Source organism: Vanacampus margaritifer, chromosome 3 (assembly GCF_051991255.1).
Source record: "Vanacampus margaritifer isolate UIUO_Vmar chromosome 3, RoL_Vmar_1.0, whole genome shotgun sequence".
Classification (NCBI taxonomy): domain Eukaryota; kingdom Metazoa; phylum Chordata; class Actinopteri; order Syngnathiformes; family Syngnathidae; genus Vanacampus; species Vanacampus margaritifer.
The window spans coordinates 17,567,635-17,582,913 of NC_135434.1; the positions used below are offsets into that span (position 1 = coordinate 17,567,635).

The window sequence follows — 15,279 nt, forward strand, 5'->3', positions numbered from 1 at the left end:
AATGTCTTAAATAATCACAGATTATATATATATATATATATATATATATATATATACATATACACACACACACACACATAATTTTAAACTCTACTGTTTTAATTTTACGGCTTGATTAAGTGTGGATCACTTGCAAGTAAAATGATCAGTAAACTTATCTCAATGCATCTGAAAAATTTGCTGCTCCAAGTAGCTAATAATGATGATGATGATTGGTGAATAATAATAATAATAATATTTGTTTGTTCTGGCCCTTGTTAACAATAAAATAAACCATTAAGTCTAAGTACTATTCACCGTATAGAAAATTTAATGTACACAATATTTGTGAATTTTTCTAACAATACTTAACAATGCAGTCTTAATAATGTTCATGTCAATATGATTTCATCTGATCTCATCAGTCAAAATGTAGGCTACTGATCTCAATGGATTGCGCGGGTGCACCTTGTGTTTTAACTGATTCAATATTCTTTATCTAACCGCATAAAAAACGAATTAACATTTCAAACTTCTTTTTCAAGAGTGTCTTGGTGAATGTGGGTACTTAAATGTACATTGAGAGTTGACAATGAAAAAGGGACTTAACTGAATCAGTGCATGATTGACTGTTTGCTGCATTCAGTTTCTTGCTGGATTGCTTAACGTGCATTCAATTTAATAAAGGCTCAAATTCAAGTCTTTAAAGCTGCAGAAAGAACATCTTAACAACAAGCAATTCACATCTGAATAAAATTAGGACTGTGGCTCATTCATATCAAACTGAATCACATTTACATCACTTGAATTTGATTCTAATTTGATTCTAATTTCTGAGAATCCAGAAAAAAATCAAGTAACTTTGCTTCTAAATTGATCATGCTCACTGGGCATATGCATCTTAATAGGTAAAGAAAAAAAAAGGGGGGGGGAGGAGCCCAATAGACTGGCAGTCAATGCTAGATGGTGGCTCACATTAGTTCTGCTATTGGAGGGGAAGGACTGGAACCAGCTGCTGTCTCCAACACACCATGTCGGCGTGCCGTGCGCGCGCACACGCACACACACATACACGGAAGTAAGCGGACAAGTGGACGCACAACACCACCACATGATCAAAGTACTATACAAAAAGTACACTACGATACAGTGGGGTTTGTACCCTTGCACCAGCTTGACACAGAGGCTATAGTTAAGCTTTAGGCCAGAGGTGGCAGTCGCGAGTAAAAAAGTGACACAATTTACCTTTAATGAGGTATTTGCTTCCATACATCGTCAAAGTGTGCATAAATCAGGCCACACTCCAAAGGTTTCATCTCTTCATAATGACACAATAAGAAAACAGTCATGATGATAAATATTTGTGAAAAATGTTAGCTATACTGCCATCTTCCGTATCACTCTACACTTTTATTTGATTCTTATATCCAGTACTTATATACGGAAGAGTGGACTTTCCGTTGAGGAATAAACATTTTTGATTGGCAAGTACGTTTGAATGTATTTGCAAATATGATAAAACGCATTTAAATACATTCAAACGTACTTTCAAATACTTTTTGTTTGAGCACACTTGTAAATACTTGTAACACTTGTAGGCTAAATGCCCCCCCCCCCCTCCCCGACCCCAATGCCACAGAGTTTTGACTTGCGCATTTACAAATTATTTTTTTCCCCGCATTTGGCCTGCATTATATGATTATGTTAATGCAATAATTAAACAAATAAACATTGTTTATTAGAATTTTTGATGATTTATTATATGTCCTCAGCGCATGATTTCTGTTCAGCATTTTTCTCATAATGAAAAATTTAAAAAAGCCAATATGAAAAATTCATGATCTACAATTCAATACCCTGTGGCATTATGGGATTTTTTTTTGCCTACAAGTAGGCTATGTTTGAACATATTTGTCAATCAAAAATGTTTACTCCACATTGGGAGTTTCATGCTTCCATCGAACCATTGTTGTCACTGTAACGGACAAAAACAAACAAACAAATAAATAAATAAATAAATAAATAAATAAATAAATACATAAATAAAACATTAGAAACAACACACATCATGTGAGTGTTTGGAATTATGTTGTTTTGTTTAAAGCAAAGCTATTGTAGAATAGTTATTTTCATAAACTTTATTCAATAATATTGAGTTATTATTACTGAATAATGAATGACATGTTGTACAAGTGCAATAGTCTGTCATCATGCTTATTGACACTTTAAAATGATGATGATGATGATTATCATGCTATATTATGATTTGTGGAATGGCTGAGAGAATTACTGCTTTTACCGTATAAGAAATAGAAAATTATGATGTAGGGAGGTGCCTTTTTTTTTACAAGCTAAATGATGTCTCAATGTCATAATATCATTACAATATGTGCGCTACGACTTTTTCAACTTCTATACCAACTTTTGTTCTGCAAAGTAAAATGAACCATTTTTCTGCTGATTGTTACCGCTGACACGATTTCTCAACTGCCAGTGAGTGAAGGAATGCCCTAAAAGTGTGCAGACTTTGGGGTGCAGCGAATCTGTCAATCATGTGAGGGGACGTGTGCGGGAGACAAGGCGACAATGCTGGCTGGAGGTGGTGGAGGTGGTGGGCTGGCGGGGGAGCGGCAGAGGCAGCACGACTCCCCGGGACGGCTTTCATTATTAGGGGGAACATCTGACTTTGTCCCGCGTTGGCGGCAGATGGTGGGCTGCTGCAGGACCCGAAAGGGGGGAGATTTACACGATCATTGTCCCGGCCACTGAGACAATAAGTTAAGGGGGACAGAATCAGGATTGGGCAAAACGTGATGGTTTTAAGATGAAAAAAAAGTTTGGAAAAGTGGCATATAGGTCTACGTTGTGTTGATCTTTTGGTGACTTTTGCTGACTACCCAAGATAAAAAAAAAATCTTGCAAGACTTTTGGACATTTTTTTAAAATCAAGTTCTGAACTGGTTGGGATGTGTGACGAGTGTGTTGGTGGACCTTTGATGACGCGGCGCATGCTCGCTCCTGATTTTTGTGAGTTATTGTACTTAAAAAAAAAAATCGCGATTACACACGCAGAGGTGCAAAAATAGGATACACATGGAGGTGTTTTGAGTGTGCAAAGTTAGTGTAAGCATGATTGCGTGGATGCTGAATGTGGCTGTGTGTTCCAAATAACGGGATGCACTTACACCAATGAGAGCATCCATCCCAACATATGGCACCGAGGCCCCTCCTTCTCCACGCTCCATCCTCATTCATGCTTCACAACAGTGGTTCACTGCAAGCCTCCTGGCCCTCGGACCAACTGTTTGGATGCGGGCTGCTCGTTTGCACTGACAACCAAACAGACTTGCACACAACGTTGTGCCGCAGGAGTTAGTTAGTTGCACCGAGCAGATGATTACTGGCGCACCACTTGGACCATGATTGAAAACTGTGACGGGATCTATTTATTCACGTCGTTGCATCTTTAAACGCAAGTGCGAGTGGATTCATATCGAGACACACTATAAAACATCACACTTCATCAGCAACTTTAGCTCCTAAAGCTGTTTTCTTTCTCTTTGCTTCGCCCTGGAGGAGCGCGGCGCTTATTTTGGGGTGTGTTTGCTCAAGTATTTTGGCTCCCCGGTTGACTTTTTGTTGAGTTTCAAAAAGTGCACCCACCACTCGGGACAGGGCTTAAATGTTCGGGATCCAGGAGCATTTGATGCGAGAAGTGAGCGGATTAAAAGAGAGAAGTCTTGGAGAGGAGATGGATCCAGTCCGCTCTTGGGTGCGTAATGTCGGCGTGGTGGATGCCAACGTCGCTGCGCAAAGGTACTGTACGCCATCCGTCATTTATACGCTTTATTATTATTATTATTATCTGCGGATGCAAAAACGTGTGCTTTTATTATTTATTTCTTGTAAAAACAAACAAACAAACAAGCAAGCAAACAAAGCGATGCAAAATTAAAAGCCAAAATCTTCGCTTTAAGTCATAGAAAAAAGTTTTAAAAAGCAACACCACACAAAATACTGTCAGCATAAATCACAAGCGATCTTATGAGCAAAGTGCACATAGAAGTGTACTGTTTGAGTACCAAAAAGGTTCTTGTGACATTTGCAGCTATAGTTTACAAACTACATGAATTGGAATTGGGATCACAAATAAATGTTTTAGGAACTTCTTTAACGGAAAAACACATTTCGACACACACGATTTTCGGGGGGATAAAGCAATGCGTACATATACTTTAAAATACAAGTCTTAGAATAAAAACAGCAATTACCTCATTTTGAATTGGAAAATAAAATTCTCACTCGCCTTTTGCATCACATTTTAATTTGCGTAAACGAATTCTGCATGCGCATTCTCGTTCCATGTTTACAAAGTTTAGAGAAGGACAGTTTCTCTCACAATCAAAACCAACAGGGCTGAGGAAAATACATTAAAAGGGAGTGGATGCATAATGCACTCCATATTAAAAATGTTAATGTTAATTAAAATGTTAGTTGTTGGTTACAATTTATGGTAGGAATAATACAGAATTACTTTTGCCTGAATATGGTTTTGTTTTACATATTTAAAAAATCGAATATATTGTTAAAATGCATGTTGCAGGAATTAAAATGAAAATATATTAAAAGTGAAAGTTATATAAATTAAGTTTTGTTCCCCTTTATTTGTCAATATGTTATAATTCACTTTCATTGTCTGTTATCAAATGTTAATGAGTGCACTTAAATTCTGCAAGTTCAAGATTTTGATTTTACGTTTTCTCCCCACCTTCCTTATTGTTATTATTTTACTTGTTTTGTTATTTAATATGTTTCAATGTGAGTTGGGAAAATCAAATTTTGGAAAACTGCAATGTTGTACTGATGTACTTAACATTTTTAATTTGTTAAAATGTGCATTCAATAAGGTGGAACTGAACCTTGAGTTGAAAACTAATTTATGAAAAATAAAATCATACTAAAATGATTAACAATTTGTTATGCATATAGGCAATAGCTCTTATTAAACAAAAGTATTTGTGTTGTTATTTTAAGAATATAAGGCACATTAGTTTCAAATGAATTCTAAAGCTCATCTTTGGTTTGATACCACAGTGAGACACGACCCCCCGAAAAAGTTATTCTGTCAGTCTAATGGATTGCACCTGCATGTTTGTCCCCAGTGGAGTGGCCTTGTCCAGAGCTCACTTTGAGAAGCAGCCTCCTTCCAACCTGCGCAAGTCCAACTTCTTCCACTTTGTGCTGGCGCTCTACGACAGACACGGGCAGCCTGTGGAAGTGGAGAGGACGGCCTTTGTGGACTTTGTGGAGCACGACAAGGTGTGTGCACGAGGGCTTCGGTCTTCAAGTATATTTTGCCACCACTCCACATGCGCTCCCCTCAAGTGGTAGCAAGATTTCATCCATACAAACCGGTTGTTTCTCTTGATCTTCAGCCTGCATGGAACAGCTGACGGCATCATGCTCACACAAGCTCTGTATACCCTCAGCGAGCTTATGATGCGGCATTGAAAAAGAATATCTAATGACTAATTAGCAGCTTGCCTTATTAGAAGGCAGGGGCCACCACTACTTTTTTTTTTTTTTTTTGATGCAAATGATTCCCACTCCTGTTAAGTTATCCATAGAGAGCTAATCATCAAAGTGTCTTCTCAAAACAGCACTGTGGGGCAGGGCTTGAATTGATCAGGTTGGCCAAGTGCAGTTGAGAAAACTGGAAACGTCCGCTGTTGACAGACACTTGTGCCGTGTGTGAGCCCGAGATCTTGTCAAGTCAGGCTTGCTGGGAATGTCGGCGATGGTGTGTGTGTTAATGCCAGCCAGGGTTGAAAGCTGTCACTGTGTGCCAGTGGGTTCATTTTCTGCATGGTTACCCTGGCATCTGTTTCGGCTTTGTAATTATGCAGAGGTAGAGCGATGGCATGACAAAATAAACAGCCCTCTGTTTATATTGATAAAACCTACAAAAGCAGTCATCAATCCACCTCCTGATATGACAAATTTGAGCTTCCCCAACTTATCTTCATGCATCTTAATTTGCCCTTTTTTTCTCTCCCCCAGTTGCTCTGCTCCCCCAGCCTTCTTGTTCTTCTCCCCTTGCTCTCATCTTTGAGATGCCTCCTGGGTTATTGGACCAGAGAGCATTCCTTTGAGACCACTTAGAAAGACCAGTAGAGGTAGAAGATGAGAAAGAAAAGGGGGAGCCAGAGTAGAGGTGGGGGCTGGAGGCAAGTAGAAGCCGAACGCAAAGGAAGTTTTTCCCGTCAAGGTCGACCGCTGCTCATTCTTACATGCACTACGGTCAAACACACTTGTCGCACTCCCAACTTCTCCGCCAGCCAATCTGGAGGCTTTCGGAGTTTGTATGAGACATGATAGCTCAGCCTCTCTATGAGGAGATGTGACCCAAGGTTAAGCGTTGAGCTTATGGCAACAACACACACAATGTTGAGCCGTGTGATCTCAACGCCGCTCGTGGAGAAGGTCGAACGGCAGGATTTGGAGAGATTGGCTTTGTGTTTAACTGTGTCCCTAACGCGCTTAACTACATCCTAAGTGTTGTGTGGGTGTGCGTGTGTTTCCAAGGAGCAGACGGGAGAAAAGACCAACAACGGCACTCACTACAAGCTTCAGCTCCTCTACAGCAACGGTAAGAGGCAGTGAACACAGACCTTTAAATTGATCCGAAGGGTGTGTTTATACAGTGAAGGTAACGGTGAAGTGTCGGAAACGGAAGGACGCTAGCAGCCTGTTTCTGTCCCTCAAGGTACAAAATACATTTATGTGCTCCAGCTATGATGCCAAAGTTTAAAAGGCAAGCATTACAGGTACAATGTCCGCATCCATAAGACTGCCTGTGACAAATGATTGTAGGCCTGTAGTCTAAGTTTCGTATATCCTGAGCGGCGGAAACTCGCCAGGGTGTGTGCTCGTTTTTTTGTTGTCGTTGTTAGGGTTCGTTCAAAGTCGCAAAAAGTTTGTAAGAGTTTTAATGATCGCAAACCGTTTTTCTTGGTGTCAAGAAATTTGGAAAATCGGCTTTCAACCATTAAAAACGTCTGACGAACATCTTTGCAACGGTTTGCAACCTTGAACGAGCCTTGATAAGAAAGCAACATTCGCTACATGCGCACACCCTCGCCGCTCATTGAGATACAGACTTTGAACTATATAAAGTAACATTTTCTCCAAGTAGGCTACTACTACATGTACACTCACAAAATGCATAAAATTTGGGATGGGTGTGTACCGATACCAGTTATTGTATTTGGCCGATACCAGGCCTTATTTCAAGGTATCATTGCTAACAATGGCTCTCTTGCGGCCGCTTTATGACCAGGAACAAGAATTTAAAAGAAGCCAAAATTGCCATTAATTTCAAGCAATTTTAAGTAACAATACTATACTGGGATATATAGTTGTTGGTTTTTAAGGACATTTTATGCATCAGTAGTGATGGTATTGGCACATAGTATCAGTCTGACAAAAAAACCTGATATCGAATATCCCTACGTGAAACCATTTCAAGGCTTCCTATACAAGGTGTGCTATCCCAATGACATACAATAATAGGACGGGTGGACTTTGGCTTGATATTGTTTTCAGCAGTGTAATAGCATAATGTTTCTTATACAGACATTTAAAAATATATATATACAGTGGACCCCGCTATTTGGGGGACATAGAGCTGCTGGTAGTGAAAATCTGCATATTTATAATGTTCCCATTATAAATGCATTACATTTTTTTTATTCTACCCCCCCAAAAAACCCTGGGATGTGTCACAATGTGTGTTCCGTTTATTTAGACTTTAGTTTCGTCATGTGGTCCTTGTGTTGTTTTTGTCTTGTTCTGTCTCGTTAGATGATTGTATACACCTGTTCTTGCGTGTCCCTTGTGTCTTCCTGTCAGCTCCCTCCCCCACTTGTGTCTCGTCCAGGTGATTCTCATTGTATCGTCAGTTTATTTATATTTAGTTCCTGGTTTCCTTTCAGTCCATGATGGATCATTGTCGCTGTCACGTACTCTTCTCTAGTCCTTGTTGCTCGTTGTGGTGAATCGAGTTTAGATTTTTATTAGGGTTTATTTTTTGAATTTGGCTGTTCCCCATATCGTACACTAGTCATTGTTTTGTTAGTAAATATTTAGTTCACCTTGGCTCCTACCTGCCTTCACCTGTTTCCCTGCTTTTGGGTCCTCAACCCCACGCTACATATGACAGAAGGACCTGCCAATTAGCATTTTACATGCAACACCATGTTTGGTCCCTCTAGCGGCCTACCGCTATGTGGTGTCAAATGTAACTTAGGAGTGGCCCATCTCATGCTATTAGCCATTAGTTTGTCAATTTTTACTTTAAATGGCCAAAATTTGTGTTATGAGTTTCAGATACACTCCCACTGAGGTGAAGTTTTGAACATTTTGACCATGTGCAACAATTGTGCATTTTGATGTTTCATGACATTGATTGTTTCCCCATAAATTAATTATTGAAATGTCAGCTGTTGTTATTTGACTTTCGGTAATGCCTTAAAATTCCAAAAACAAAGAAAATGAGATGTCAAGGGGAAAAAACCTTTAAGGATACAACTCCACTAAAAAGCAAGGGTAGCCATTCTCCACTCACAGATCTATGGGTTGAAATGACTAGTTGACTTTACTGCTCCACAGTGACATTCAAAGATTTAAGTCAACTAATCACTAATCACCTGTTTCTGGCTTCCAGACAACTTATAACTCGCATATTTGCTGCCGTCACTGGAATATAACGCTCCGTGAAATGTCCGGCCAACAAGGCAACATAGACTTCTGATTGACACTAGTCTTAAAAGATTCTTACCAGTGGTACAGAGCAAAGAAAAATAAATCAGTTTTCAGTCAAAATGTTATGTCCAATAATGCATAGTCAACAACTGTGTGATAATGAGAACTTTTTTTCATATCACAACACTTATGTCACTTTGCCATGCGGTCTCATAACAATTGTCGCAAAAATGAGAAATACGCAAGTCGATCTTCAAATACAATAAAAACACGCATGAAACAGAGAATTGATTAATTGTTGGACATTTTTGCCAGACTCTCCAGAATCCAGAGATCAGCAATATATCGAAGATCCCAACCACGCCCCCGATTGTGTTTCCCACATCACATTAGGGATATATGCGGAAATTCGGCTCCCATGAGCAACCGCTGCCCCTACTCTGCCATCACAGTGGCACCCATGGGAGACAAGATAAAAGACATGTTCTCCAGCAACCCCCTTGTACAGCATCCACACATACACACCCACACACACCAAGAGCACTTCCTCTTCATCCCCTTCCCCATGCGATATCAAAGGCATCCCAATTGAGACTTTGATGGAGGAGGGGGGGGGGGCATGTTTTAAAAAGCAATACTCTCCAAAGTTCCTTCAATATATATATATATATATAAAAAAAACTTCCCCCAAGAAACAACTCATCACATGTGATTTCCTGTCAAGATTATTTTTATTTTTTTAATGCAACAGGCGAGACTTTCTTTGGCCTCAATTTAAGTAAAACTGGTCAAGCTGGTTGTTGTCGTTTTACCTGTCAGTGTGCTCACTGTAGTTACATAAAGTCTCCTACGAGTCTTGGGAATATGTCATTGCAGTTGATAAATTGTGAGAGCGCGGCTGTAAATTCTCTCCTCAAACAGTAATTAATAATCATCAAACATGAAATAACTCCCAATCCCCTCAGAAACCATCAGAGAGAAAATATGAGGTGCATGCCAATCGTATTTCTCCATGTTGCTTGGATGAAGTTCAATGTTGTGTTTTTTTTTTCTATTCGGGGGTTGACTATGGGGGATAAGATTTAGATCAGACATTTTTATTTCTAACTATCCCCAGTACAGTACAAAGAATTGAAGAGTTGATGTTTTATATCACTGTTAAGGTGAACTGAAGTCTTGGATTATTATCTGGTGGTGCACAGATTACAAGAGCAAAATCAACATGTCTGTGGCGCAGTTTTGATTCCCCTTCCAAAGTCCATCTCATTATATTTCTAACTGAATCCGTTTTTCTAATTGTTTATGTACACTTGGAATCAACAGGAAGAAGCTGCATAAAGTATATTGCCATCTTTTGTAGGATGTATCGAAACAAATGCATTGCACAAATTCCATTTTACAACCAGTCCAAGCCAAAAGGATCTGCTGCTGAGTGATGATTTCTTCAGATGCATCCCTTATATGGTGACTTTATAATTGCCATACTTTTTGTGATAACATCTAAAGGTATGAGGTCAGAGGTCTGCCATGCCTAAATGCCAAAAACAAACATTTGCTCTTTTTATGCAGGTGTCCGCACAGAGCAAGATCTTTATGCACGACTTATCGACTCAGTCACAAAGCAGGTAGGTGAGCCCTGCTTTCCTGATGGAACTCAGCTTTCAAGGAAATGATGCTACAAGGATTTGGCGTGAAACTAACATACTCTGTTGCTTATTTTCTCCCCTCACAGCCAATATCGTACGAGGGCCAAAACAAGAATCCCGAAATGTGCAGAGTTCTGCTCACGCATGAAGTCATGTGCAGGTGTGTGATATACACTTTGACCTAATCTTATATTACACACGCACACACACACATTTTTAGAGATCTAGAGGTTTTGGGCTCTTTTGGTCTTCAAATGTTTTGAGGCCGCACAGCATCTGGTGGTAACAGCTAGTGTAGGAGTAAATGTAGTAAATAGTTTTAGTAAATAGTAAGTATAGTTTAGGTATCCTCAGAGAAATGCTGTATACTTCTAATACAAAAACATATATTATACTGTAGATAAATTTCCTTGCTTTAATATTGAAATGTTATTGTTGTTGAGTAGGAATTTAGTTGCTGAAAATGACGCAAAAGATTGAGGGACAAAAGACAAAAAGAAGTTGTGTTAAATCTAATATTTTCTTTATGCTTTTAAAATGGGGATTCTTGTTGAACATTTTTTTGTGTTACTCTTTGACAACATAAAAAAAAACTCAACATATAGCATGAGATTAACTCACAGGATTTTATGCGGCCTGTCAATACAAAAAAATTGCTTTTATTCCGCACTGTTAACCAGAATAAATGAGCAGAACTCAAAAAAAGTGAAATACTGTAATAGGTTGCCTCACTTTTTTTGAGTTGATCAACTAAAAAGTTAAAGTTTTGCACAACTTGAATGGTTCGATTGCACGTGTCAGCGCGTAATATGAGCACAGCCCGTGTCAGCGGAAGTGGAAACTGATATGCAGACCTCCACCTCCAGAGGTTGGCCATGAAGATCGCAGGTCACGGTGGTTAGGCGGGCACTGGAAGACTACTTTCCACCCCGATGACATGATGACATCACCCCACACAGAATCTGTCTGCCTGTGTCCTGATCGATCAAATTCACTGAAATCTCATTACACTACCTGTGCCAATACTTAGATTAGGCATAAAGACTTCCAGCCACCACATTGTCAGGTGCACTGTGGCCATGTCAAAGAAATCACTCTCGGTACACCAGAAGGTCCAGCCATGGTGTAGAGTGGTCTGCTAAATTCTCAAAAATCTTTTTTTTTATGCAGCCTTGCCCACAACAAATTAAGAGCTTGTGCGCACCTATCTCTGTTCTTCTGTACCAAAATCTGCAAATTTTGTAGAATAACATTGACTTCGAATTAAAAGCGAGTTATCAATCAACCAGTGGTGTGTTGTAATATGATGACACATATGGTTGCGCAGTAACGTCCCTCTAAAGCAGGGGTGGGCACAGTCCTGCAGGTTTTGGATGTTTCCCTTCTCCAACACTGCTGATGTATGATCAGCTCATCAGCAAGCTCTGCATAAGCCTGGTAACGATCCTATTGATTAGAATCAGCTGCGTTGCAGCAGGGAAACCTCCAAAACCTGCAGGAATCCGGCCCTCGAGGACCGAGGGTGCCCATGCCTGCTCTAAAGAAAACCATAATTATAATGTAAATATATATAAAGCATTATAATCAATTATTACAAGAAAGTAAATGAAAGCTTAAAGATATTCACACAAAATCCCGTTTGATATTCAAAGGGCCCTATTTTGGTATTCCCATGCACTCAGATGACTCTAACGTCATTGTGTGGATTTGGGGCCATGTTGTGCCTCTCTTGGCATTCCGGCACACGTAGCTGCCGCATCTCCAACGCACCTGATATTTCGTGCCGGGGTAAGTCTAGCGTGTTTGTGAATTTGGTAGACCGCACTGCAAGTCGCCAGGCATTTTCTATGACAAGTTTTCTCCCGGCATTTTCCCCCGGCGCATCTGCAAATTTGGTTACAAAAAGTAAACAGGATTTTAGACTCGGTAAAACCATGTCTAACTGATGGCGCACGTGGTGTAACGAGATTTTCATGGATTAGATAGAGGTGCAGGCAGACAGTGTGTGGTGGATGTCAGTGTGTTTCATTCATAGATATGACAACAACGTAGGACAATCGCTCTGAATCATTGTTGAAATCAATTCATTGAATGAATTATAATCATCCGTCCATCCATTTTCTTAACCGCTTAATCCTCACAAGGGTCGCGGGGGGCGCTGGAGCCTATCCCAGCTGGCTTCGGGCAGTAGGCGGGGTATACCCTGAACTGGTTGCCAGCCAATCGCAGGGCACAGAGAGACAAACAACCATCCGCACTCACAATCACACCTATGGACAATTTGGAGTGTTCAATTAACCTGCCATGCATGTCTTTGGAATGTGGGAGGAAACCGGAAAACCCACGCAAGCACGGAGAGAACATGTAAACTCCACCCAGGAAGGCCGAAGCCCGGACTCGATCTCACGTCCTCTGCACTGGGAGGCGGACGTGCCAACCAGTCATCCACCGTGCCGCCCAATTATAATCATTACCATCTTAAAAAAAATTTAAGGGGAGATTTTGCAGTTTATCTGTATAAATGCACTTGGCGCGTGCCAATCTCATCTCTCCCAGCCCAACGAGTCCATTTTTGGCTAGGCATGAAAATAAGGCCCAAAATCTTGAATCTTCAAATCTGTCCAAATAGATTCGCAATATCGTCTTCTATCTTTCACTCACTGTTAACTAATGTACCCTTTTAAATGTAAAAACGATCTTCCCAATTGTTACTATAAAGCAGCACGTCGCCAACCAGTGTACTGTAATTGCGCAGAGAGACGACAGCTGACATAACCAGAAGCGCTTAAGTGGACCGTTATTACAATTCCTTCATCAAATTGACACTCCAGGAATGAGCTGAGACAGCATTTTTGAACGTTGTTAGTGGTGAGTGACGTTTTCCGCAGATGTAACCGGGAGGTGCCGGCTTGAAGACCCCATGTGCTACATATGACAGAGCTTGGATAATAATGATATAATAATAGCGTGTTTTATGAAGGTAAATGGCTAAACAGCGGTCTGTGCAGGAAGAGGAAGAGGAACGGTGAGTGGGCCAGTGACCCGGAGTTGGAGGGCAGCAGCAGGGAAAGGATGGGGGTCTGAGATGGAGCCGGCTCTGCCATTGTGTAGCCAGCAGATGCCCGAATGTGACTCACAGCTGGCTAATAACAGAGCCGAAGAGGCAGAGGGCAAGCGTCACAGCTGGGGAGTGAGGCCGTCTGACAGGGGGGCGGAGGGGGGCAGGGCAGGGCCAAGCTGGGACACGAGAGGGTTGAGGCGAGGTGTAGGGGTGGCAGATGGTAAAGGGTGGGGGCACTTTTGTTATGCAGTGGAGGGGACTTCGGGGCTGAGGGGGGGTGTTGATGGGGGGTGACCAGCAGGCTCCTCGGACAGGACTGCTGACGAATGGTTGTATTTGTGTGTGCGTGTGCGTGGGGGTTGAATTTGATTTCGGAATCAATGTGACAGATTGGCTGGCTGCCTTTTCACTTTTGAATGGTCTCTCACTGTTTTGTAGGGTGTGTTGTTGTACCTTTTCTTCCTCTTCTATTCTTTTGTCCCCTCTTGCCCTCCCCTCTCATGCCTCCTTTGTGTTCTGCTGGATGTTGGTGGACTGCAGAGTCCGGGCCTGTGGACAAATGAGGGCTCCTCCAGTTTAAATTGCTTATTTTCCTGGCTGACTTTTCCCTCTTGTTGTCTTTTCTGTCCCTTTAATTGCCCACTCAGCCGCTGTTGTGAGAAGAAGAGTTGCGGTAACCGAAATGAGACGCCCTCTGACCCAGTCATCATTGACAGGTAAGGAGCTGCGATACAGTACACAAAGCACTGACTCATGCTTACCAAAGATTGCGCTTTTGGTTGAATCTAACCACTCGCAAACACACTCGTTGCATTTCCACTCTTGTAAAACTTGTACTGGATGGATGAAACCGCGGATGTTGATGTATTTGTGCAAGTTTATTTGTCATATTAGAAGCAGTGCTTTTGGCCATGTCAGTTAGTGCCATCTGTCAAGGCAAGGTGACTATTGCATAGTGCCTATAAATACAATTCCACTACTGTGATGCCTTGGGATATAACTGACTTGAGATACGAGCTTTGACTTTTGAGCACAGACTCGATATGCAAGCGTTGTATGATGGCAGTGAACTCAATTCAACTCGCTTCACAATTAGCAGCAGTTTGGTAAGTAACGTATGATTCTGTCAAAAGAGGCCTCAAGCGGTTTATTAACACTCCCAGTTCCATTTCATTGTCAAACTAAACATAAATCCAAGGCAATTACACCTTGTGTATTTAAAACAACCACATGCAGTAGCTCAACCTTTCAGTTAGCTAGCTAAGTGCTCTAAATAGCATCTATAAGGTGTGTTTCCAATACATCTACTTTTAATTAAATGTTCAATAATTCCGCAAAGAAAACTACGGAAGAGGAATAGGGCCAGTTAAGAGAGAGAGAAAAAAGTTTGGCCGGATTCTTACTTTAAAGCGAGATTTGTAAGGTGAGAATTCTGACTTTATTCTATTTAAAGTGAGAATGATGACTTTATTAGTGCTACTATTATTCTCACTTTAAAGTCAGAATTCTGAAAATAATGTCAGAATTCTCACTTTACATTTCTCACTTTAAAGTCAGTATTCTGTCTGTCTGTCTCTTATACTGCCCAAGGTGGCCCAAAAGGGCACACCAGATGCAGAAGCACATTGGCCACTCAATTAATTCTGTGTGACAAAAACAAGTTATCTATCCATTATCCGAACTGATTGATTATTTTTTAAATTAAAATAATAAATAAATCTAATTACACCACTGCTCTGTGTTTTCATAAAGAACAATAATGTGGAAGGTGATTTTTCCCACACCAAACGACACTCCAATTTTTTATTTATTTTTTTGCTGTGGAATGGA

At 40.7% G+C, this 15,279-nt stretch overlaps 1 protein-coding gene across 2 annotated transcripts in view; it reads left to right on the plus strand.

The window, feature by feature from the left end:
• Positions 1 to 3,250: 3,250 nt before the first annotated feature.
• ebf2 (EBF transcription factor 2) overlaps positions 3,251 to 15,279 on the plus strand; it is a 39,051-nt gene continuing 27,022 nt past the window's right edge. Inside the window, exons 1-6 of one of the 2 annotated variants that reach the window (XM_077561241.1) lie at positions 3,251 to 3,795; positions 5,142 to 5,298; positions 6,565 to 6,628; positions 10,312 to 10,367; positions 10,475 to 10,548; positions 14,097 to 14,165. In XM_077561241.1, the coding sequence (XP_077417367.1) occupies positions 3,662 to 3,795; positions 5,142 to 5,298; positions 6,565 to 6,628; positions 10,312 to 10,367; positions 10,475 to 10,548; positions 14,097 to 14,165 (554 nt within the window). In that variant the 5' untranslated portion in view covers positions 3,251 to 3,661. The remainder of the gene's footprint in view (positions 3,796 to 5,141; positions 5,299 to 6,564; positions 6,629 to 10,311; positions 10,368 to 10,474; positions 10,549 to 14,096; positions 14,166 to 15,279) is intronic. The other variant, XM_077561242.1, reaches the window with a different exon arrangement.